At 35.0% G+C, this 24,825-nt stretch overlaps 3 protein-coding genes across 5 annotated transcripts in view; 1 reads left to right on the forward strand and 2 right to left on the reverse strand.

The window, feature by feature from the left end:
• The window catches only part of LOC129264299 (apoptosis-resistant E3 ubiquitin protein ligase 1-like), a 45,658-nt gene extending 44,694 nt beyond the window's left edge, over window positions 1-964 (reverse strand). The window contains exon 1 of the mRNA XM_064102948.1: window positions 304-964. Coding sequence (XP_063959018.1) covers window positions 304-481 — 178 coding nt within the window. The 5' untranslated portion in view covers window positions 482-964. The remainder of the gene's footprint in view (window positions 1-303) is intronic.
• On the forward strand, window positions 289-17,178 carry LOC129264298 (uncharacterized). 3 transcript variants are annotated; one of them, XR_010294259.1, is made up of 10 exons: window positions 656-775; window positions 1,986-2,245; window positions 3,283-3,449; window positions 4,672-4,785; window positions 6,691-6,837; window positions 10,852-10,907; window positions 11,976-12,171; window positions 13,165-13,266; window positions 14,351-16,406; window positions 16,832-17,178. XR_010294259.1 is itself a non-coding variant. In XM_064102949.1 (9 exons), the coding sequence occupies exons 2-9, from the start codon at window positions 2,038-2,040 to the stop codon at window positions 14,489-14,491; spliced, it is 1,131 nt and encodes a 376-aa protein (XP_063959019.1). In that variant the 5' UTR covers window positions 289-775; window positions 1,986-2,037; the 3' UTR covers window positions 14,492-17,178. The 3 variants fall into 3 exon arrangements, 2 of the variants coding, with proteins under 2 accessions (XP_063959019.1, XP_054758122.1); XM_064102949.1 differs by having other exon boundaries at window positions 289-775; window positions 14,351-17,178; XM_054902147.2 differs by having other exon boundaries at window positions 289-775; window positions 11,979-12,171; window positions 14,351-17,178.
• A 66-nt stretch (window positions 17,179-17,244) lies between these two features.
• LOC129264296 (rRNA-processing protein FCF1 homolog) lies at window positions 17,245-24,630 on the reverse strand. The gene is made up of 6 exons (XM_054902146.2): window positions 24,483-24,630; window positions 24,321-24,388; window positions 21,748-21,980; window positions 20,637-20,797; window positions 19,077-19,171; window positions 17,245-18,573 (listed from the first exon to the last, which is right to left on the reverse strand). Exons 1-6 carry the CDS (start codon window positions 24,594-24,596, stop codon window positions 18,525-18,527), a joined length of 720 nt encoding a protein of 239 aa, XP_054758121.2. The 5' UTR covers window positions 24,597-24,630; the 3' UTR covers window positions 17,245-18,524.
• Window positions 24,631-24,825: the final 195 nt, after the last annotated feature.

A 24,825-nucleotide genomic window follows, 5' to 3' on the forward strand; every position in this document is an offset into this window, starting at 1 on the left:
ATAAATTCAGGATCATAGCATCCAAATAAAACAGATCATCATAATTACAATGACCAAAACGAAGCAATAGTCTTACTAACAGAATAAACATCAAGATGAAAGCAGAGACAAAACAATGAATGTATTAAAGTGACGTGAAAACAAAAACAAAGAAACCTTTTAATATAATTATTCAATTGCTAAATAAATTCTCATAGGATCCAAATAAAACAGATCATCACAATTACAATGACCAAAACGAAGCAATAGTCTTAATAGATTAAACATCAAGATGGAAAGCAGAGATGTGTGAAAACAACCTACCAGTATCCCTCAGTATCTTCTCAAGATGCACCAACTCGTTTTCCTTCAACCAAGTTTGAAAAGGAGTTTCTTCCTCGGAACTAAGTTGTGAAAATGTTGTCTTCAAAGCAATGTATATTACAATGAATAAAAAAAGCCTTGAAAAATATTTAAAGACAGTTGTTGTATCATCAGCCATACTAGAAGGTCATCATTAGTTTATCCTGATATCCAAGACGAGTTCTCCAGATCCAGCTGGCTCAGCTCAGCAGTACGCATCCAGCTGCAGTCTAGCTAGCTTGGTCGATCCGATATCCGCCAGCTGCAGTTGCCATGCTTTCTTTGCATGCAGCTAGCTAGCTAGCTAGCGCGCAGTTTCGGGGGAATTCGTGTGGCGTTCTTTGATCCAGATTCAAATTAAGACGCCGCATCAGACTCCAGAGTCTAACTTTAGTCCGGCTCAATCAGCTCATTAATCAACGCGATCAGCAAGGTAAGTTTGTTTTTATTTTTCAGTAATTATAGATGAATATAGTCTATTTTTTCCAATATTATAGTTCGTAAGAATGCGGAAATCCTGGCACATAATCCCTTGAAATCAGTGGAAAATGCCCGACGTTCATTGTTCCTTGAGCTGAGCTATGCTATTCCGCCCAGCTAGCTAGCCGCGCTCGAAGGCAACACTGGTATACCGGTACCGGTATGTACGGTAGCCTGATTTCAGACACCCAGCCAGTCCAAGCCAGGATTTGGCTTGTGATGATTCGATTGATCATATCAGTTAGATCTCTATTATTTTGGCGCCATTATTTTTTACTCTTTGAATTAATTATATTTCTAAGGTATACCCGGTATTTGTGGGAAATTACTCTGATAGTGATATTGATAAAACACAATTTAGTTGCAAATAAGCCTGGTCGACCAGACTCGGACTCGGAGGTCAATATTATAGATACCGGTCATAATTTTGTTTTGCATTAATGTAGTGCACAGCCAGCAAAGAGTCTGACTTATCAGTGTCACCACTTTTACAACCAAAATTAAAATTTCATTTTCAGTAAGGTGCCTAAATTCTAACATTTGTTTTGTCTAACGTAGTTGGTCTAACTCCTAGTAACAGTTAGCTCCTTTAACGTAAGCACTAAGCAGAGTGGAAATTAGACAGACGCAGATGGCGGCTGTCTGTTTCGAGGAGTTAAAAAAAAAAAAAAAAATTGAATGATTTCTCTTCGTACACAGACGGCTTGCGATCGTGCAGCCGCCATTAGGGGGCAAAATGCAAAAATTCCCCCCTTCATTGATTTTTGTCTTTATTTCATAAAAATATATAGGCTAAAAAGAACTGGACCAAGATAAAGATTAATTATTATTCCGTTTTGGCCTGAAATGCACCAAAACTGGAAAAAAATAAACTAAAAAGAACAAAAAACAGTGACTTGCTTTGGCTGTCGCGCAACTCCACTTCTCTGGTTTTGCCGAACTTTATACATAAACATATACGGCCATTGAGTGCCTGTACAGATCGAGTTAGAACTTCGGTCTCTGTAATTGGTGAGTGGAGCCAACGGAGTTCAGCGGAACAACCAATACAACAGAGACCGAAGCTTTTGGTCTAAATGGAAATGGGATAAACTTGCATCAACATTTTATCTATTTTTGAAATAATTTTTTTTTCTGATTTTTTTTAAAACTTGAACATGAAGGTGCAGTTTGATTGTGAGATTCCGTACGATCCTGCCAATCCCAACAGGCAACATGTCTACAAACTCTGCCGTGAGCTCAGCATTCGAATCATTGTGGACACCTATAAAATCCGAAGATGAGCAGAGCAAGGGTCTTCGAGGATATGTTGGAACTCTAGAAGAAGCGCTGGTAGTTTTGAAGGCGTATGAGCTTGCATCATCCTTGAAAATCAACAAAAATTTTGAAACTTCTTCTGGACTTGGTGACAATTGTTTAAGAAGTATGTAACTGAACAGAAGTAGATTTTGCTATTCCATTTGAAAAAAAAAGTTTTAAATTAATGTAAACCATATATTTAATTGAACCCCCACTGAATTTTAATTGGTTGAAAACTAATCCATTTCTTGAAAAATATTGATGGCATACCGTATTGCTCTGGCCTAACAAAGGTAGTGTAACAGGCTAAAAAGACAAATGCTTTAGAAATTTTAAATTTTGATGGCTTTGTGGTGGACAAAATTTATCATTCAAGATGCAAAAAATAGGGTTTGACTGTAGAAGCATGGCACCGTGGGTAAACTAAGTGTGCAATGATGAATACATCAATTCAGTAATGAAATGGTTGATGTTTCTTTTATCTATTTTTATTTCATTAATTTCAGTTGAAAATTGCAATATATATCATATATATATTTTCATCACACTTTAATGAAAAAAAAATGTATATTCAACAGATCAATTGAAATGATGTTGCCATGCAAACAAAACAAAGAATTACAAAGAAAATATAATTAAACATACAAAATATTACATTTTTTGGTAAAATATAGCACGCTCACACAAGGGTATTATCTTTTGATTTTAATGTAAGCATTAGAGATTTATCTGAGAGCTATGTTATTGGTGCTGTGTGATTCTGATACATATCAAAGAGGTTTCAAAACTGAATTATATATTGCACATTTTTTCATTGCTATTTTGTTTGATTCTGTGATTTTAGTACTGGCAAGTATGTGGTCTCAACATGAAAACCTATTTAAAATCCACTGTAATTTTTGGTCAGTTTTTCAATTTCTGCCAAGTATTTTTAAAATTAATTTTTACTCAGACTGGTGTTTGACGGCTGTAGGCTCATGCAGGCATTCACTGCCTTGATTTTGGGATTGCGATGCGAGCATCTTATATCCCTAGTATTACCTAACACTTTTCATAAATATTCAATCATATCAAACGCAATATTCTCATGAAATTTAAATAAACTGGTTTCTCTATCTAGTCAATACACTTAATTTTTTTTTTATTTTTTTATAATGACAGATGCATCCAAGAAAGTCTGCTTTCTAGACCGTCAGGATGGTACGATTCCTGCGGATGGTGTCCCTTTCATGACTGTTCGTCATATCTCTTATGCATGCGAGTATGGTCGGGACAAAAATGCTAAAAGTAGAAGGTCTGCGAAAGAGGATAGGGAAAAAATGCTCAGGGTGAGTAAATCGTTCTCATATTTTTTATTTGTTGTTTTCAATACAGACAAGGAACATTATATAATATGAAAGGAAAAATAAATTGAGCCATTAAGTGATATTTTTATTCTGTATTTCTATGATATATGTTATTTCTAGCATGTAAATGCATGTATACTTCATATATAAATGTACACATACGGTACTTATAACATTTGTAATATACTCCCGATTATTAAAGACGTACAACTTCAAAATTATGGGTCCAATAAATGATTTATTGGACAAACAGAGCTTAAGTTTCTGTAAATTGGTCATGTATTGGATTAAAAACAATAAATGATAGTCGTGAAAGTCAATGAGGCATTTGTATTATTGCAAATGATGATTTACCTTTCTTAAAGGGGTACTCCAGGCTAAAAATAATATGATTTGAACAAATTTAAAGAAAAATCAGAAAAACAAGAGACTGATAATTTGACCAAAATCAGACAAGGATTGATGAAGTTATGACATATTAAAAATTTGCATTATTTCAATGAAACAATTCATTGCTGCAACTTAGTTTATTAGGGAGACATATGAAATACCTATGATTAAATGTAATAACATAAGGAAAAGGAAAGTGGGGTCATAACATCAGCCCACCTAATAAATATTCATGACATTGTACATACATGTATAGGCCTAATTGCTTTCACAAAGTTTTGCTAAGCTTTAAAATTCATCAACTCTTATTCGTAATCAGGGGTGCATTTCATAAAAGTATAAATTTCATATTTATATTTTTAATAATTTTACAGTTAAAAGCTACTAAAATCCTTCAATCTGATTGGCTGATAGTAAATTTTTTATAGAAACTGTTTACTTGTTATACATAGGGATACTTAGGGAGTATACTGAACGAAGTCATTATGACTCTGTATTCAGTTCCAAATTCTTTCCCCTCTTTAGGTTGGCTGGATCATGTCCTGGTGGGTCAGCGTTGAACTTGCTATTATACCAAGTCTTTATAAAAGGGACCCAGATTTTGATTAAATTTTCAGCATTTTACTCGGTGAATTTTACTCTATTTAGACATTGTTTTCAAGCCTTTCAGTAGGGGGATTCCTTGAAAATTTAGTGAATCAATTATCAATATCATTGGAAAAAATGTATGTTTTTAATTGTGTAATGATTCATGATCACATTGATAATCCATTTAAAGTCACAAATATTTTATACTTTTGTTATATCTTATCAGGGTGAGTCACCATCACAGAGACGCTACAAGAGAATCAAACGCCCAGAATCCAAAAAACTGGGATGTAAGGCTGTTGTACATGTGAAGCAGACAGCAAAGTTCATTGACTATACGGTAATTTTGCTTGCCAATGTACTTTTTCCATCTACAGTTACTATTGGAAGAGACCAGGGGGCCGTTTCATAAAGCTGTTCGTAAGTTAAGAGCGACTTTAAGAACGACTGGTGATCCTTTCTCATGGCTTAACCATCGCCAATGAATATACCTTTTACCACAAGAAAGGATCACCAGTCGTTCTTAAAGTCGCTCTTAAATTACGAACAGCTTTATGAAACACCCACCAGGGGCCTGTGTTACAAAGAGTTGTGATTGATCCGATCGACCACAACTATGGAAAGCCGGCAACACCAATATCTAAAATGCATGTTTCTTCAAAATGTTTTCTAGATGTGATGTATACTCATATATTCATTGATGTCTTGACATTTCAGCATGCTCCTCATTGCTTACAAAGGACATTTTGCAAATTTCCTGTATCATGTAAAGTTATGACAATGATGGATTTCACATAACTGAGGTTGATTTCTAGATCAATCTCAACTCTTTGTAAGACGGGACACAGGGCTTTTTTTTTTAAGGGTTGTGATTGATTCGCTTCTGAAAAGTTTCTTTTATATAGGAAATGTACACAATATGGCCTTAGAAACAAAAAGGAACACATTGAATTGTCAAGAAAATGATGCGTATATGAGTATACATCATATTTAGAGAACACTTTGATCAGAGATGCACTCTAGAAGTGCCTGTTGCTGACTTTATATAGATAATATTCCTTAGATCAGTAATTAATCTTTGAAAGACTGTGGCCAGAAAAATTATGTTTTTGGGTTATACCTCATTCACATTTGCTCTACGGCGGCCGTATGGTGAGTCAAAAACAGCTGTTTTAACCTTTTTTGTAATAGCTACAAACAGGTGGTTTGAATAAAATGGCTGTTTTTTTTACTCACGGTTCGGCCGCCGTAGAGCAGATGTGACTGAGGTATTATCCATCAGTCCCATATCATTGTTCTTGTGATGGTTTTGAAAATCTTTTTGGCTTGTGATCCCCATTACAATTTTTCAATGTCATGAGGTGAATTCTTGTCAGACTATATATATATATATGCAGACACCTTGTGGGCGTTTCATAAAGATTTACATGTGACTGGTGACTTCATGGACATCTGGATTGCCTTACATTGATAATCATAGGCATTTATATAGCGCCACGTATCTTGAAATAATCTATTCTAAGGTGCATTGTTATTGTTATTACCCCGGCTTTAGCTCAAGCTGCCTTCCCACGCTTTTGTGCATTCAAGGAATCAATCCTGCCACGTACCCATTCACCTCACCTGGGTTGAGTGCAGTGCAATTGGGTAAATTTCTTGCTGAAGGAAAACACACCATGGCTGGGATTCAAACCCATGCCCCTCTGATTTGTGACCACTAGACCACAATGCCCCAATTGACCCAAATCAAATATTACATCACAGCAAATAATACTTTCTGATTATCCAATTGTAGACATATGTACCACACAAAAATGAAATCAAATTATTTGGGATAAGATATAATTTGATAATAAAATGATTATTTCTGTGTTTAAAATATTATTTCTATCATTGTTTGGTGAGTTTTTCTTCCTGACTCACTTGGTGTGATAAAGCAGCTTGGAATGGATTGTACCTACATTTATTTGCATGCCATGTACTGAAATCTGCTTTTCATTCGTATGTACACTGTACATGATAAATTCTCTGTTGTGTTTTGTTTCTTATTTCAATGAATTGGCTGAAATATTATATATTTGCATGCCATACTGAAATCTATTTTTCATTTGTATGTACATGATTAATGCTCTATTGTGTTTTTGTTTCTTATTTCAATTAATGTAAATTCTATATATTTTTTAAATTAGTGTATAAAATTAGAGCTCTTTAAAAAAAGATTATTTATATATATATTTTTGCATAGGATATTAAGAATGGCTATCAGAAGAAGAAGGCAAGTGAGGCGATCAGGGGTGCACTACTGAAAGGGGAAAACCCAGCCATCGAGACAAGATTTTACATCAGGCTTCCAAGCAGAGAGGAGCATCTAGAAACACATGATATAGGCGAGGTATGCAAACACTTGGTAGAAGTTTCATTCTGTTGGTTTTTGTCTCACCCGCATAGCAGAGTGAGACTATAGGCGCCGCTTTTCCGGCAGGGTCAACACCAAATCTTAACCGAAGGTTAAGTTTTTGAAATGACAGCATAACTTAGAAAATATATTGACCTAGTTCATGAAACTTGGTCATAAGGGTAATCAAATATTACTGAACATCCTGCCTGAGTTTCAAGTTACATGACCAAGTTGGGGATATCTGTTGAATTACCATCTTAACTTAAGTTTATGGATCTGATTCATGAAACTTAGACATAAAAGTAATCAAGTATCACTGAATATCCTGTGGGAGTTTCAGGTCACATGATCAAGGTCAAAGGTCATTTAAGGTCAATGAACTTTGGCCAAGTTGGGGTATTTGTTGAATTACCATCATAACTTTGAAAGTTTATTGGTCTAGTTCATAAAACTTGTACAGTATCACTGAGCATCCTGTTCGAGTTCAGGTAACATGACCAAGGTCAAAGGTCAATGAACTATGGCCATGTTGGGATTATCTGTTGAATTATCATCATAACTTTGAATGTTTATGGATTTGATTCATGAAACTTGGACATGAGAGTAATCAAGTGTCACTGAATATCTCATGCGAATTTCAGGTCACATGACCAAAGTCAAAGGCTATTTAAGGTGAATGAACTTTGGCCATTTTGGAGGTAATTATTAGATTGCTGTCATAAGTTTCAAAGTTTATATATATAGTTTATAAAATGTGGATATTAAGGGTAATCAAGTATCACTGACAAGTCTTAGGTCGCATGATCAAGGTCAAATGTCATTTATTGTCAATGAACTTAGTATTGTATCATTATATGAATTGTGTTCTTTGTGAATAATTATATTATAGTAGACTTCAAAGTCAGCACTGCTGCTATATTAAATCGCGAGCAGGTGAGACTGCCAGAGGTGCTCCACTTGTTTACTGACAAGATTAACAGTGGCGTAGCTACGGGGGGGCCTGGGGGGGCACGTGCCCCCCCTGAGATTTGGTGTGCCCCCCCAGGTGCCCCCCCTGAAAAAAAATGGCAGAGCAAAAAAAAAAAGGAGAAAGAAGAAAAGAAAAAAGGAAAAGAAGAAGAAAGACAGAAGAAAAAAAAAGAAGAGGAAAATAAGAGGAGGAAGACGAGTGAATGATATAATGTGAGGGGAAGACTTGCAAAAAAAAAATCCTTCATGTTACTTTATAAAATTTTTGCTTGCGCTTCGCGCCAGAATTGCCTGTTCGATGAGATTCATATCTTGCTCAATAGGCTGATATGGAGCAAGTTTTGAAGTCAATATACAAAACATATTTTAGCTCGGACATCGAGCTTTCATAATTTTTTTTCATTTACAAATTTAAGTGCTCTGTAAAATGTCCATTTTATGGTCTACATATCAGCATTTTAAGCTCACGCTGCGTGGTCACATTGTTTGATTTGCCAAGTTCATATTGTCTACGTGTCCCGGCTACGTGTATTCCATAATGTTCCATTAAACAAATGTATTCAGAATGCCCAGATTCTAGGTCTAAATCTAAAACATGCGCGATAGCCTGCATGTTCTTTATTTAAAATGTACTTAAATTATCCAGTTTCACATCAAAATATCAATAATTGTCTGCTCACGCTTCACGATCGCATTATTAATGATACCCAATTAACTATATCCTATTTATGATTTACAAAATATGAATATAGTGTCCCGCTTTTAGGTCTAAAATCTCAATTTTCTTCCTCTCGCGCTTCGCGCTCGCATCAATTGTTTAGTTACATAACTATCCCATTTATTAATACAAAAAGTGCTTAGAATGACCATTTTTTTAGGTCGGAATGTCAAAAAAATTTGCTCGCGCTTTGCGCTCGCATTATTGAAATATATACCATCTTCCTTAACAGGTCCCTTTTCGATAATGCTAGAACAGTTAATAAAAATTTCTGCTAACGCTTGGCGTTCGCAGTAACCATCTAGTTACATACGAATATTGTTCAGGATCACACATTGATTGATTGATTTTATTTGTCAGGTAACTATGAACAAGTACAAGGAAATATAAACAGAAGTGTATACCTTGACAGGATTACCCATGAAAGCCGAGATGGCTTATTTCCAATGGGGTCCTTAAACATAACATTGCCCAGAATATCAAATTTTCAGGACAAAATACATGAAAGTAAAAAAAAATCGCTCGCGCTTCGCGCTCGCACTTTTTATAAGGCTTATGAGATTATTTCATGTTTATGTTGTTTTATAAGAATAAAACTGAGAAGGTACTGATCGGGTAAAATATAGGTGAAGATAATTTCGGGCCCCGTCCCATATTGACGAAAGTCGGATCCGCCCTTGTGACACATACACACACCGAAAAAAATGGTGCCCCCCCTGAAAAAGCAAGGACCCCCCAGTGCCCCCCCAGGAAAAAAATCCTAGCTACGCCACTGAAGATTAAATGTTGTGAAATGTCCCTCTTGTTTTTTTTTTAGGTATGAGTGTGTTCAGTTTATCCTTACAAAGATCTAAAAATTAAAAAAAATTGAAATTGAAGGTCTGTTGTAAATCATCATGGATTCCTTTTATTTTTGTCTCACCTGCATAGCAGAGTGAGACTATAGGCGCCGCTTTTCCGACGGCGGCGGCGTCAACACCAAATCTTAACCTGAGGTTAAGTTTTTTAAATGACAGCATAACTTAGAAAGTATATGGTCCTAGTTCATGAAACTTGGCCATAAGGTTAATCAAGTATTACTGAACATCCTGCCTGAGTTTCATGTCACATGACCATGGTCAATGGTCATTTAGGGTCAATGAACTTAGACCATGTTGGGGGAATCAACATCAAAATCTTAACCTAAGGTTAAGTTTTTGAAATGTCATCATAACTTAGAAAATATATGGACCTAGTTCATAAAACTTATACATAAGGTTAATCAAGTATCACTGAACATCCTGCATGAGTTTCACGTCACATGACCAAGGTCAAAGGTCATTTCGGGTCAATGAACTTTGGCCGAATTGGGTGTATCTGTTGAATCACCATCATAACTTTAAAAGTTTATGGATCTGATTCATGAAACTTGGACATAATAGTAATCAAGTATTACTGAACATCCTGTGCAAGTTTCAGGTCACATGATTAAGGTCAAAGGTCATTTAGGGTCAATGAACTTTGGTCAAATTGGGGTATTTGTTGAATTACCGCCATAACTTTGAAAGTGTGTTGGTCTAGTTCATGAAACTTGGACATAAGAGTAATCAAGTATCACTGAACATTCTGTGCGCATTTTAGGTCACATGACCAAGGTCAAAGGTCAATGAACTTTGGCCATAATGGGGGTATCTGTTTAATTACCATTATAACTTGGAAAGTTGTTGGATCTTACTCTTGAAACTTGGACATAAGAGTAATCAAGTATCACTGAACATCCTGTGTGAGTTTCAGGTCACATGATCAAGGTCAAAGGTCATGTAAGGTCAATGAACTTTGGCCACGTTGGGGGTATTTGTTGAATTACCATCATATCTCTATAAGTGTATTGGTCTAGTTTATAAAACGTGGAAATAAGAGTAACCAAGTATCACTGAACATCTTGTGCGAGTTATAGTAGTTTTCAAAATCAGCACTGCTGCTATATTGAATCGCGTGATGCAGGTGAGACGGTCAGAGGCATTCATCTTGTTTCATGAATGATGACACTAGGTGAATTGAGTTTGGTGCCCAAAGCTTCATATGAAAAAAAATGAAAGAAAGCTTTGCTGTGTACAAATGAGAATGACAGGATTGTAATTAGATGCATGCCTTCTATTTCTATTTTACATTCAAATTAATTGCCCATGTCAAATATTTTCAACCAACATTTGAGTCACATATATCAGCTTTTTTATCATCCATATAGAATTTTAAGTCAGTCATTCAAGGAGACCTGAAACTGTTGTGTCATAGATGGTGTATAATATAGGCCCTGTTTTTTATCATTATTATTTACACAGTATACTGTTCCAAATAGGAGTCTATTGGAGGGTGCATTGCTAAACCGGGCTGTCAGGTACGGCTACAGTTGTGTGTGTCTAAAAATAATCTCTACTCTCTTACTATCTCTGTACCTCCCCTTCTCTCTCTTTCTTCTTCTTTCTCTCCCCCCTCTTCCTTATTTTTTTCTCTTGTCTTCTACATAACAAATGACCGGTCAATCAAAATAAAATATCAGCTGTTTTTAAAAATCCTTTATATAAAACCACTTTTCATGCCTGGAATTGTCTAAATACATCAAGATGACATCTTTGTAGGTTTTGATATCTAGTCACTAAATTTATGAGATAGGGACTCAAAAGCCCCTTTTTAAAGCAAAAATAAAAATGTCAGCATGAGTGGGCTCTAGGTATTTATAATAAAAGAATTTTACAGAGAATTAACTGATGGGATAACCTTCAACAGCCACCACCACAGGTTTGTAAGATTAGAATGTTAGATGGTAAATGAGGATAATTAACATTATTGACCTTTTATAAAAGCTTTTACAACCCACCTTAAAAGATAGGTTTTAATCATCTGAATATGTAAAGATCACTGGAGTTAAAAGTAGGCCCCCTATTTAAGTAATTCAGATTGAGCAATAAATGTTACATTGGCTGGCCACATCCCAACCTGTTGGAAGTTATACATGTACATGCATTTACTGGTAACTTTGCCAAGGTCGAATCTATTGGGACAGCAAAAATATATTTTAGAACAGGTATATTTTACAGGGGGATACTTTTGAAAGTGGAAGTGGGGCTGAACATGAATAAAATCACAACTTGAAGGTCATTTTAACATCAAATTGAATTGAATTGAATTTGAAACTTTTTAAACCCATGCAGACGGGAAATCGGCCTCCACTATTGCATTACAAAAATATAAAGAAAATTAAGTTTACAAATGAGATGACAAATATAAATCAACATTCCAGCTGAAGTAACCCAATTTAAACATAGGGTCTAGTATAGCAGTAATTATAACATTTGAATAAGGAAAAAAGAATCCATGTATTTTTTTATATCCGAAATCTATTTGAATTTTAGAATAGGTTGATTTATGCAAGTTTTTAAATTGTTTACGGTATGATTCTTTACAGCAGTAAACCTTTGAGGAATCCATTTACCAATAAGGGTAGTGGAATGACCTGTCATGCCCTCAGACTAAGACCCGGGGAGGAGCTGAGGGGGAAACTCTTTGAATACGTCCAAAACCATGGCCTCAAGGCGGCATTCATCTTGACGTGTGTCGGCAGCCTCCAGACGGTGTCTCTAAGAATGGCTGATTCAGTGACGGTGAGGCATACCGGTTAATTCCCACTTGGGGGGGGGGGGGGGGTCACAAAGGTTCAAGTGTGACTTGAGTTGCACCTTAGTCATACCTAACTATTTGCCAGACACCCCCCCCAGGTCATCACCACATTGATCAAGTCATGCAAAGAGGACACACACTACTTTGTAATAATCATTCAGGTTACATATCATTTGTAATATCATCAGCACTCATGCATGACTCCAAGTCACACTTCTTTGTGAAACACCCCCCAGGTCTAATAATAGACGGTCCAATTCACAGATTGGCTAACACTATCGTGGCAAAACCCACTTGGTCCACACAATCCATTTGGTCTAATTTCTGTGTGATCCAACCATCACTTGGTCAATACCCATGTGTTCTAAAAGTAGATGGTCTCACAAGCAGATTTGCTAACACCGTCATGGCAAAACCCACTTGGCCTACTGTCTTGGTCAAATTATTGTTTGACCCAACCATCCCTTAGGATGTGTTGTAAGAAAATATTGGTGATCAATTGCAAATATTGTGTTGTAATTTTACAATTGATAGATCAATTTTAACTGTAGCAAATCAGATTACACTTCTTGTTTCAAGAAGCATGTTAAGAATCAGTAGTAAATTCACAATTAGTTTCAAGACTTGATTGATTTAGGAACAGAAAATCGACTTGCAATTGATTGCAAGTTTCTTGCAATGCCCCACCTGTCTGTTATTCAATATTCTAATGTCCAGATGCTCTCATTTCCACTTCATCTACTGACTACATAATATCTTGCATTTTGTCAAGTGACAATTTGGTTCTGAAAAAGTTCATTTAATCATCTAGACTAAGAAATTAGAATTAACAGAATGGCGAAAGGAGAGAATTTCATACCAGAAACATATCTTAATGTTACTGAATTTTGAAAATTTTGGTGGAAACTGCCCCTCCCCCCCATTTCCAATAGCATCAGAGGGCTATTGACAAATGCATGTTATCTTTCTACATTCAGATGATGCATATTGAGAAGAACCTTGAGATCGTCTCCCTGGTTGGAACGCTGTCTGGAGGACATGGGCACCTACATATGAGCTTATCAGATGAACTTGGCAATGTAAGTTTAGGGCCCTGTCTTACGAAGAGTTGTGATTGATCCGATCAATCGCAGCTATGGAAAGCCAGCAACGTCAACATCTATGATTCATGTTTGTTCAAAATATTTTCTAGCTATGATGTATATTCATGCATTCATTGTTTTCTTGAGAATTCCCTGTGCATCTCTTTGTTTACAAAGGACATTGGGCAAAATTCCTGTAGAAAATATTATGACACTGATGGATTTCCATAATTATGATTGATTGGATCATTGTAACTCTTTGCAAGACGGGGCCCTGGGGCCATTTCTATAACTTGTTGGAATAAAAAAATTCAAATATAAGTTAAATGCTATTGAAATCTTTCTATCCGATTGGGCGATTTTGAATTTGTTATAACAATTGCGCATTTACAAGTCTTGTGAAACAGAACCAAGAGGACCGTTTCAAATGAATTCGAATTCAATTTGGTTTTATTCAACAATACTCATCAAGCAAGCATTTAGTGCTTTATATGATATAGTTGTTATAAGCTGCTGAAAATCTTTTCATGTGATTGGCTCACAGCTTATACTGGACACACAGCCTTGTGGGTTGAATTAATTGAAGATTCATGGTATGAATAATAAATATCAGTAACTATTCATTTCATGAACATGAAATGCTCCCCAGAGCTTGGGTTGGAAGTGCAAATATTTGTCAAAATTTTACAACTTAAATTCTAAAGTTGACTAGACTTATGTTCTCTGATTTATCCTACAAGATTTGTATGTGTGGGGGGGGGGGGGGGATTCCTGAATATTTAAATGGATTGGCTCAGTAATATGTGGGAGGTCTTGATTGAAAGTGTTTGTAATTGTAATTTCCTTGGAACATGGGAGTGTAGGATGTTGCCTTCTTGAGGATGGTGAGATATTGATATCATGAACAAATGAAAGCAAGGACAACTTACTATTTTAATTACAGTCTTGAGAAAGAAGGTTTGGAGGAAGTCTTGATGACATCACCTCACAATGTTTTGCTAGAATTCTATGAAATAGTTGCGTTAAAATGTCAAGCGTTAAAGCAAGTATATAATTCTGTAATTTTCTTGTCTTTGAAAAGGTTGTTGGCGGTCATCTTCTCGGCGACGCTGTGGTGTTCTCAACGGCAGAAGTGGTGATTGGAGAGATCCCTCACCTGTCGTTTTCCAGAGAGCCAGATCCAGAAACTGGTTACGATGAGCTTGTTATAGAAAAGAGATAGTATTTGTACATCCTGCCATCTTGATCTACCATTGAAGGTTTACTCTATACATGTAGACTGATTAAATGATATGGGTCCAACAAAGTTATTTTTGCTTGTGCTTATGATACCAAGTTATGAAAAGTTAAAAGAGAAATGCCAGTTGTGGGAACGATCTCAAAATGAGTTCGAGAAGAATCTAATAAAATGATCACTCCATGTTTGTATGTGTAAATATAATTTGTATGTGCCAAATGGCTCTGAAAAAAATGTATAATTGCTGGGAAATGAGCAAATATCCTGGAATTCAATAAAATGTCTGGTAATTTTCTAAGCAATATTAGTAGACTGTCCCACATATGCTTTTCTGTGTTAGTGATCATAAATGTAGGTTTTCAGCTAGGATTTCATTTAAAAAAGGTTAGTTTATGTTTTATGAGTTTATGATTGTAAAGGCTTTCTCATGAAATAATTGTTGGCGGCAACTACATTCCTTTTCTCTGAGATATGATTATCTTGTCAAGAAAAGTACAAGAATATCTGTTTTTCAGATTTATATTTTCCAAAGGGAAATTTGAAAGATATGTAGTTTTTCAGCATATAATTGCTTTCCTGTGAATGCATGGTTCTCAAAAGTTGAAGTATGTCACATGACATATTATAGAACACCTATGATATCAGAAAGAGGTATTAAAAATGGAAAGTAGATAATATTTCCGTTATATTGATAAGAAATTCAATTAATTTTTTTTATAGCATTTGTGTATTTTATTTGCTGACTAAAGTCTAGTCAAAATTTGAATGAAGAGGCTAAATAATGTCCAAGTCCTACTTTATTATGTTGATATTTTTTACGATTTCCCACGATAATGAGTGAATGATAGAATAACAGCCATTGATATTGCATATTTTTGAGATTATGTACTGTATGATTAAAATGGAATACCCACATCACCCCCAAAATTAAATGCTTCAGGTTCTATGGCCCATTTTTTGCATGCTTGGTTATCATATTTATCTTCATAACACCATTAAGGATCAATGGTACCGGTACTCTGTGATCTTGGTATCTGCATAAACCTAATACAACGTGGGCAATATTGTTGTCACAATCGCAACTCCATAACCTACATATTTATCACTTAATTGCACATTCTTGTGCAATTATTGTTTACCATGACCGTCATACTCTCAAAATATGTACAAATATGGTTTGATGTACTTTTTTTTCAGGATCATGTAGCATGGTCTCAAATATTTGCTGTTAATTTGTTTATATTTCACCCAAATCAATTAGGACATTAGACACATAAAACAAGGATTCTCAATAAGTGATGAGTATGTAATTTGTAGCACATCAGGCCCTTTTTAATGGCCTATGTAAGCAGCTATTGAAATTGAAAATGTATTTAGATAATTATCATAACTGTTTAAAATATTGTATATTGTTTACAATAACAAAAGCAATTTTGGCAAAATTAAATGGCCTCTTATTTTAAAGCATCCAGTGGGGGGAGATCAGCTTCTGGATTCCCAACCTATGAACCCCCCCTCCCCCATGCCGAGATGTTTCCCTTGCTCTTCTATCTCTGTATATGTTGGATGCAGAACAGATATTGAATAATTGAGGACCCCTGGTTTTAAGTGACCTCTCTCCTGAATGTCAACATATTGACTTGGAGTTCACTAAGAATGTGATATTTTAAAAAGATGCTGCTTTCAGTGTTTGGGTTCTTTGATAATTGAACAAAGTCTTGTTTTAAATCATCTACATATTCGTTGCAAATTCATGTATTATTGTTTGTATATATTTTTCTTATTTTATTGTTTTTCTTTATTCACAATAACTGGATCTGTTAGAGGTCAAGTCCATCACAGAAAAATGTTTATTTGAATAAATTGAGAAAAATCAAACTAGCATAATGCTGATATTTTCATCAAAATCGGATGTAAAATAAGAAAGTTATGGCATTGTTAAGTTTTGCTTATTTTTCACAAAACAGTGATATGCATAACTCAGTGACATGCAAATGAGTCAGTTTATGATGTCCCTCACTATTTTGTTTGTAATTTATTTGAATATTATATTTTTTTACAGATTTGGCAATAAGGACCAACTGGACTGAACCATATATGGTATTAAAAAATGCTAATTCCACCTGTTCAGGGAGGAATTACTCGTTGTTTCAACTTGACAATGAGGGGAAAATGAGAATATTCCATATTTCATTAAAAAATACAAAAGAAATAGTGAGTGGATGATGTCATCAGTCTCCTCATTTGCATACCAACCGAGATGTGCCTTTAACTGTTTTGTGAAATGAAGCGAAACTTTAAAATGTCATAACTTTCTTATTTTACATCCGATTTTGATGAAATTTTCAGTGTTATGCTTGTTGAATTTTTCTCTTTTTATTCAAATCAAGTTTTTGTTGGGGTGGACTTGTCCTTTAAAGACACCTTATTATTGGGCCATATAAGACTTGTCAGGTACCTTCAGTTTTTAAATGATACCAAAGCAAAACTTTATTTTATATCCGATTTTGATGAAATTTCAGTGGTATGCTTGTTCAATGTTTCTCTTTTTATTCAAATTAACATTTCTGTTGGGGTGGACTTGTCTAACTTTTCTTGTAAATAATATCTTGTAATTTTATCGTTTTTGTTTTATGATTCAATAAAAACGCATGTATATTTAAAAAAAATAATTTTCAGTGTTTACTTGTTTGATTAAAGTTATTACACACCATAGAAAAAATATCATGGAACCTAAATTTAATGATGTAAATAAACAATACATATCATTTTTTATTTACAAATAGGTCTTTCCTTGATTACAATAGAAATAAAAGCAAATCAAAGATTGATTTTAGAACCAGTAAACAAGGCATAAGGGAAATGAAGACCAATGTGACAGTTCTTCTATCAGCAATATTTGAAAATTTATACTTAAATCATCAATATTTTTCAGAAAATAAGGTGTTACATATTCTGCCTTTTCTTTCACTTAACAATGGACATTTTATTCCAAGCCAGATGATTTCATTTCCTTAATCATTACTGGTATATGTAAACATTAATATTTAGCCGCACTTACAAAGAATTGTAGAAATGCAAAATATCTATACGATAAGTGTAAGGTTATCAATGCAAGTGAGAATGAAAAAAGATATCGTCTAGGGAAAGAATAGGGGAAAAGGAAAATTAATGTAAAATAAATAAATCACCTATCATCTTTTGGGAGTTCATCTACAGGCTGTCAACCAGGGGAGCGTTTCATGAAAGGACTTGTCGGACATTTTATCCGACAAGTCCCAGTTTATCCGACAGTTACCATAGGAACAGTGCCTCTCAGCCAATCAAAATCATGGAAAGATGTCAGATCTGACAACTTGTCGGATGAAAATATTGATGAAATGCTCCCCAGAGTCAATACCCTGGGGTTCACTTTTCCAAAATATCCTGGGATAATCAGGTAAAAACTATCACGAATGATGTGTTTGAAATCTGAAACAGTAAAGATTCAACTTGACAGTGCATTCAGTTGACAACTGTTTGGGAATGATGAAGAATATAGTTTTCATTATCATGAAAGCTTGGAAAAGAACACAATAAATATTAGAAACATACAACTGAAATACTTTTTTGAAATAATATTCTTCGCTTCCCATATGATAAGAACAGAATTAGACCGCAGTCTAAGTTATAGCGGTCTTCAGAATAAGGGCCTCTGACATCAGTGATCCAATTTTAATCTTGACAGGATGCACTCAAGTTGTCCTTGGAATATAATTCATGATCAGTGAAGCAGAGGCAGTGGATGCTAGTATAGTATACCTCACACAAGGTCAACACAGGTCGATTGTCCATTGGTAATATGCAGAGCAGATCTTCAAAATGTCACCATTGTCGGCTTTCATGGATTGAGAGTCAGTTGAGATCGCTGAGTATGGAATAAAAAGCTAATCACCATACAGGTCTATTGTCCAATGGTGATAGACATAGCTTGAGCTTTGTTCATGTCTTGAATAAAAGACTAATCACCATTCGCTGATCATACACGAGGAGCACCGAAAGCATCTGGCATTCTCTCGATTGTATATCTAGGAAAGAAAAATACAAAAACAAAATGCAGATGGAGTCACAGAAAATATTCACCCAACTTACATGTATGTTGTGGCCTGGAGGGGAAGGGTTTATATGTACACATGCACGTAAGTCATAAACATATCACTTGCGCAAGTGAACATCCTTGAATATGTGTTGTAATGTTGAATTTTTATGTTGTTAATAAGTGACATTTCCATCTCGGAAATGTTCCAGCAAAAATATTTTGTATAAGCTAAAACATCTGCTTAAGGTAAACACAAAAATCCATCATTTTTTTCTGCACTAACAGCAAAGAAAAAAAATCTGTCATTTTTTCTGCATTATCAGCATTATACTATGCTTTGTTTTCCTTTGGTTTTCTATAAAAGAAAACAAACACCACGAAACAAGATCACACTGGTTATATATCATAACTGACTTAAACTATTTAATATTGTTTTGAAGCTGTAACAGTGATGAAATATTGGCGATTGAGGAAAGAAAGATATGTTCTCACCTATGCTGAGATAGATACATGATGGGCACTCCTGGAATCTTCCTTATTCTCCTCTTCAAATCTCGGTCACAAGTAGCCACGATATAACATTTATGCTATATAAAGATAAATAAAAAAAAAATGGTTTTTAAAAACAAAATTTAAATACTATGTTGACTCCAACACCAAGTTAATTTTAATAAAAAGAAAAAATAAAACCATGATAGTCGGTCGGTATGCAAATGAGGGAACTGATGACATCACTCACTCATTATTTCTTTTGTATTTTATTGCATGAAATATTTTTATTTTCTCGTCATTGTCATGTGAAATGAAGTTTTATTCCTGCCTGAACACGTGGAATTCCAATATTTTAACATTTTGTGCTTCAGGCAAGGAGGTCCTAATCATCAAATTCGTAAAAATTGAAATATTGTATAATTCAAACGATAAAAAACAAAAGAAATAGTGAGTGAGTGACATCATCGACTCTCTCATTTGGATGTAACTGGCTCGTTCATATAACTATTTTGTTAAAAATAAGCGAAACTTTGAAATATCATAACTTTCTTATTTTACATCCGATTTTGATGAAATTTTCAGCATTGTGCTTGTCTGATTTTTCTCTATTGATTCAAATCAACATTTTTCTGAGGTGGACTTGACCTTTAATAATATCTACAGTCACTATTTTCTTTTTCCTTTCATTATTTGAAGTTTCAAATATTTCCATTTAAATTGCTCTGAATTCAGCCACCATGAAAATATTTCATTCATCATTTTTGTAACTTATCCCGATTCTTTTAATGGAGATAGTACGCAGTAGACATATTTTCTGTTCATTTCATACACACTAGAATGAAAGGATGGCACCTTGTGTTAATTTAAATGTGTATAAATCAAAGCTATTGATTTCAGATATCAGTGAACACAAAACAAAAACTGGGGGCATTTCATGAAACTATTTATGAATGACTTTACTCATGACTGGTGACCCTTTCTTGTGCTAAATGATAGATCCATATGTAACTGAAGCAGCACCTAAGAACATGTTCCAGTCATTTGTAGATTCATGTGTTACTTTACGGACAGCTTTATGAAATACCACCCCAGGCAAAAAATAAAAAATATCTGTTTAAACACCTACTGCTTAAGTATGCATGCAACATTGTAGTGGATTTTCCAGGGATTTTTTTTTTTTCAATTTTCCTATGCTCTTTTCATCAATTTGGGGGCAAAATGGGCCCAAGCTCCCTTGTATCTTCTCACCACCCTGGTGAGAAATGGGCAGAACTATAGTTTGTCATGTAATTTACTTTTAACCAATAACAGGGGTGTGAGTGATCACAAATAAAAAGATCTGAAAAAAGCTGAAGAGTGTTGAAAAGGTCTGAAATAGAAAGAGCTCCCATACTTTTTGTACAGAGGAAAGCCAAAAATAAGCTGAAATTAAGCTGAAAATCAAAACAAAAAAATCTGAAATCAGATAAAAATCTGAACTCTCAAACCCCTGCGATCATAAGACAGCAGGATTTTTTCGACAAAACATATTTGGCAACATTCAAGCGAACAACAACCAACCTGTGTAACTCTTTGCACAATACAGTCATCAGCATACGTCCCAGTGTGCATGCATGGGAGCCGTTCTATCCTTGGATCTCTAACTGTTCTTAGAGCTACATTATACTTCTTCCCAAGCTTTTCAATCTCGGCCATCACGCAGTCTGTAATGCATGGTATGCCTGGAGAAAGTGAAAGAAACAAATAATGAAAATAATTAAACCCAGATTTTTAGGATTTCTTGCAACATCTATGGCTAAAATATAATATTAATTCCTTCAAAAAATAAAAATGTTTGTGAGCCAAGATGGGGATGCTATAAAGCCAGGGTAATGTTAGCCCTTGTACACTCTGCAAAGAAAAGTGCAAATTAATGATTAATAACATAAGGTTTACCGTTCACCATGTCTTATGTTCTCTGTACCACCATGCAACAGTGAAAAAAAAGTGAGGGCTAAGGGCAATTAGTCCCTGAAACATTTGAAATAGCCACCATAAATGAAAAGACCCACAGTCAAAACAATATTTCTGCCAATAAATCATAGTGCATTAAAATATCTGAACACAATAGATGGACTTCTAAGCAGCCCTCGAGAGAAGAATTTTAATTTTCATACTGCCATGCAAACCTTTAAAGTTTATTATTATCAATATTATAAATACCAAATCATTGTTGAGAAGTATCGATTATCTTCAATTTTTTAATGGTTATATAAGCAGCAATTTGGGTAAAAATTGTCTATATGCAGCATTTTGGGTAAAAATTGTCTATATGAGTTACAACACACTGAACTCAAGCATGTTTAATACATGATTGAACTTATATAGCACTTAATACATGATGTTTCTAAGCACCTCTGAATGTTCTAGACTGAATTATCTATTTCTCTATTAGAGCAAAACAGTAAAATATGTGAGTTAAATAATCACTGTATACTTCGCTAGAAAACATGGCTGAAAGCAGCAGCAAAAAAAAGTACAACTAAAGAATTGCATTCCTACTGGCATCCGAATGAATGCAATATATTTCTTTTTAAAGAGCAACAATCATAATAATTAAATTATGTCATGGCGTAAATGTTCTCTCATGTATGAACACCTAATATCAAACAACAACAAAAACAGCACTTACATTTAGCATATAGACAATCCATCATGCCTTGCACAAGGTCTATCTTATTCTTGATAGAGAAGTTGACAAAGTTGGTATCAACGATGACGTAATAAGGAGGACCGAGTTGTGTGTTGTACTTGAAGAACAATGCAGAGGAATATTGAGGAACCTCTCTTATTTTCACTTGATGTGCCTTTTCCTTCTCCACCTTCCATTTAGGTTTTTCCTTCTTCTCTCTGTCCTTTTCTTTTCTGTGACAAAATTGTACAACCATAAACAAATATTGTGACAAATATACATGTACTTTGCACAGTATGAAATTACAATTATCTAATGAGAAAAAATAATTCCTAGGACATTAAAAAAACTTAAAATTTGGGTTTCTTAATAATAAATTTGAGGATAAAGGACAAAGATCTAAAAAAATTTATGATAAATGATGGTGATGCACAGCATTTGTATAGCGCCATGTATCTGTCAAAGACATTCAAAGGCGCTTTTTGGAGGAGCCAGCCAATTGTGGGTCGCCTACTTGTAGAAGGGCACGCACACAGAAATGTGACCCGCAGGTCTCTCCTCCCGATATAAATGATATAAACAAGCTTCTGAAGTTCTGGTAGTAAGTAAATAATTTACGTTTACCATAATTTTTTCGATTCTATTTTTTTATGACATTAATATTCAACATGTGTACTACGGAAATAAACATGATTTTTATTTGATTCAATGATTGTATTTTTGGTTTGGTCCAATTATGCTTAAGTGTCCGATATTTGGGCACTTTAGTCTAGTCTTTCATAATATTGATGTCGTCGTCAATTTCCTAATTTTCTGGTGGAAAAATTCGGCTGGTGGCGGTGCGAAACTGCATTAGCGCCTAATCTTTAACTAGTTTTTGAGAGAAAAACAAATCATTTTGTAGTGTATGATGCCTAACTTACAACTACAAGCCAGAGGCCAGGGGTGGTATTCTGAAAATTGTCTTAACTTTTCTTGTAACTCAGCAAGATAACAGCTCTTAAATCGGTATTCTGAAAATTGTCTGATCTCTGTAAGGACATCCCCTATTTCATCTCTGACACGCCTAATATTTTATCGTCAACCAATCATTAAACTTTTTATATGTTTCGGTCAACCAATAGAAACGCCCCTTCTAAAAAATAATTAAGCGCATTGTTGACATGCGGCGTAGTTTCCTATGCGCCGACGCTTATGCTTGTACGCTACTGTGCTAGAACCTTGAAGAGTAATCCCTTTCAGCAGCTTCAAAGCTATCCCGGGATATTATACATGTGGCTTTTCTCAGAGTCATATTTTCTCTGAAAAAAATTCATCATCTTGAATGCCAATTTTCAATTGCTGAAAAGTCTACCAGTACCTCCAGTCCGTCGTTATAACGTCTCCTTTTGTAAAACATGATGTTCTTGCGAGATGCAACAAGAAATTATTGTTGACCGAGAAATATCGCATTCAACATTCGCGACATTAAGTTACAATAAATAGCCCCCTACCATGCCTACATGTACCTCTTACTCGATCTACTCTTAGGCTCTTGTAACCCAGAGAGCTCCAGCCCGCGTAGCGGGCTGGAGCCCAGACGCTCAGTGTGCAAACGGGCATTCAGGTGAGAGTACCGTGAAGTTTGGTCAAAATAATTTTGATAATACATAATTAAAACAGAAATTAAGCACTTACCACGATTGTATGGATGATAGTCTAACGAGTGGCAGTTTCCTGACATCGAGGCACAGACTGGAACCTCAAAAAACGATCAGTTCTGTCGCGGTGGCTCTCCTTCTTTCAAAATTCATAGCAAAATGGCCGTTCGAGAGGGTGTAGGGCGCATGCGCGAATTTGACAAAGTCTATATGCGCTAGTGCTATACTAGCCTCGGTCTCGATCGGCCATTTTGTGTTGAATTCTGAAAGAGGAGAGCTACCGCGACAGAACTGATCGTTTTTTGAGGTTCCAGTCTGTGCCTCGATGTCAGGAAACTGCCACTCGTTAGACTATCATCCATACAATCGTGGTAAGTGCTTAATTTCTGTTTTAATTATGTATTATCAAAATTATTTTGACCAAACTTCACGGTACTCTCACCTGAATGCCCGTTTGCACACTGAGCGTCTGGGCTCCAGCCCGCTACGCGGGCTGGAGCTCTCTGGGTTAAGGCTCTTGTAAATTTTCTTGTATTTTGCAAGTTAACAGAATGCAAACTTTGCAAAGATAAGAGAATTTGTAGAATACCTTTTCTCTCCATATGTTATCTTGCGCCACAGAGATATATGTGCCGTTTACTTTACGCATCATGACATTATAACTCTTCCATCATATTCAATCATAAATAAATCATTGTCATTAATTTATTGTCATACGTGTTTAGTGAAAGTTTTACAATTACAACAAGAAAATTTACTAAAGATACAAGTTTTCGGAATACTATTTTATTGTAACTCTAAATATACAAGAATATTTCTCTTAAGACAATTTTCAGAATACGGCCCCAAAATTGATATTGAAAATGTACTTATCAATGTTGCTTTCTAACACATTTTTCAACAGGTGGGACTAGACAAAAACAGCCAACTTACATTCTTGAATCTCTGAGCGATATCATGCGTTTCATTGTAGCAAACTTCTTTGTTCTTTTATCCTTCCCCTGAAATATTAAAAAAAAAAAAAAATTGAAGAATGCGAATCAATAATTGAAGATTTTATCATAATTTAGTGACATATATATCTTCTTCACTTACCATGCTGAGTTCGGACAGGTAGATACAGTTGCGCAATTTTAGCTCGCACGTAATCCGCGATCCGACCACCGATATAATCGTTGTATGGCGCACTGAACGCGTTACCCCGCACATAACATTTTACACGCTATGGTATCATTTCAAAACTGAAGGTTCCTGACAAGTCTTATATGGCCCAATAATACGGTGTCTTTAAATTCAAAGGAGACCCTTTTTTTTTTTCGAAAGAACTTGATTATTTGTGGGATGAACTCCTGAAGCATAAGCACTAGATTACCTCATATCAACATAATTAAGTTCCCAAATAGGAAAGATATGTTTTCCTTGTGTTTTTTTATAACTT

The sequence above is a fragment of the Lytechinus pictus genome, chromosome 7 (genome assembly GCF_037042905.1).
Source record: "Lytechinus pictus isolate F3 Inbred chromosome 7, Lp3.0, whole genome shotgun sequence".
Lineage (NCBI taxonomy): Eukaryota > Metazoa > Echinodermata > Echinoidea > Temnopleuroida > Toxopneustidae > Lytechinus > Lytechinus pictus.

Coding starts and splice junctions, on each gene's coding strand:
- LOC129264296 (XM_054902146.2), bottom strand. CDS start 24,596: ATGTGCGGGGTAACGCGTTCAGTGCGCCATACAACGATTATATCGGTG. Junction 21,981..24,320: donor TCGCTCAGAGATTCAAGAAT/GTAAGTTGGCTG, acceptor ATTTTGTCACAG/AAAAGAAAAGGACAGAGAGA. Junction 18,574..19,076: donor ATGTATCTATCTCAGCATAG/GTGAGAACATAT, acceptor TTTCTTTCCTAG/ATATACAATCGAGAGAATGC.
- LOC129264298 (XM_064102949.1), top strand. CDS start 2,038: ATGTCTACAAACTCTGCCGTGAGCTCAGCATTCGAATCATTGTGGACA. Junction 10,908..11,975: donor TTGCTAAACCGGGCTGTCAG/GTACGGCTACAG, acceptor GATTCTTTACAG/CAGTAAACCTTTGAGGAATC. Junction 12,172..13,164: donor GAATGGCTGATTCAGTGACG/GTGAGGCATACC, acceptor TTCTACATTCAG/ATGATGCATATTGAGAAGAA.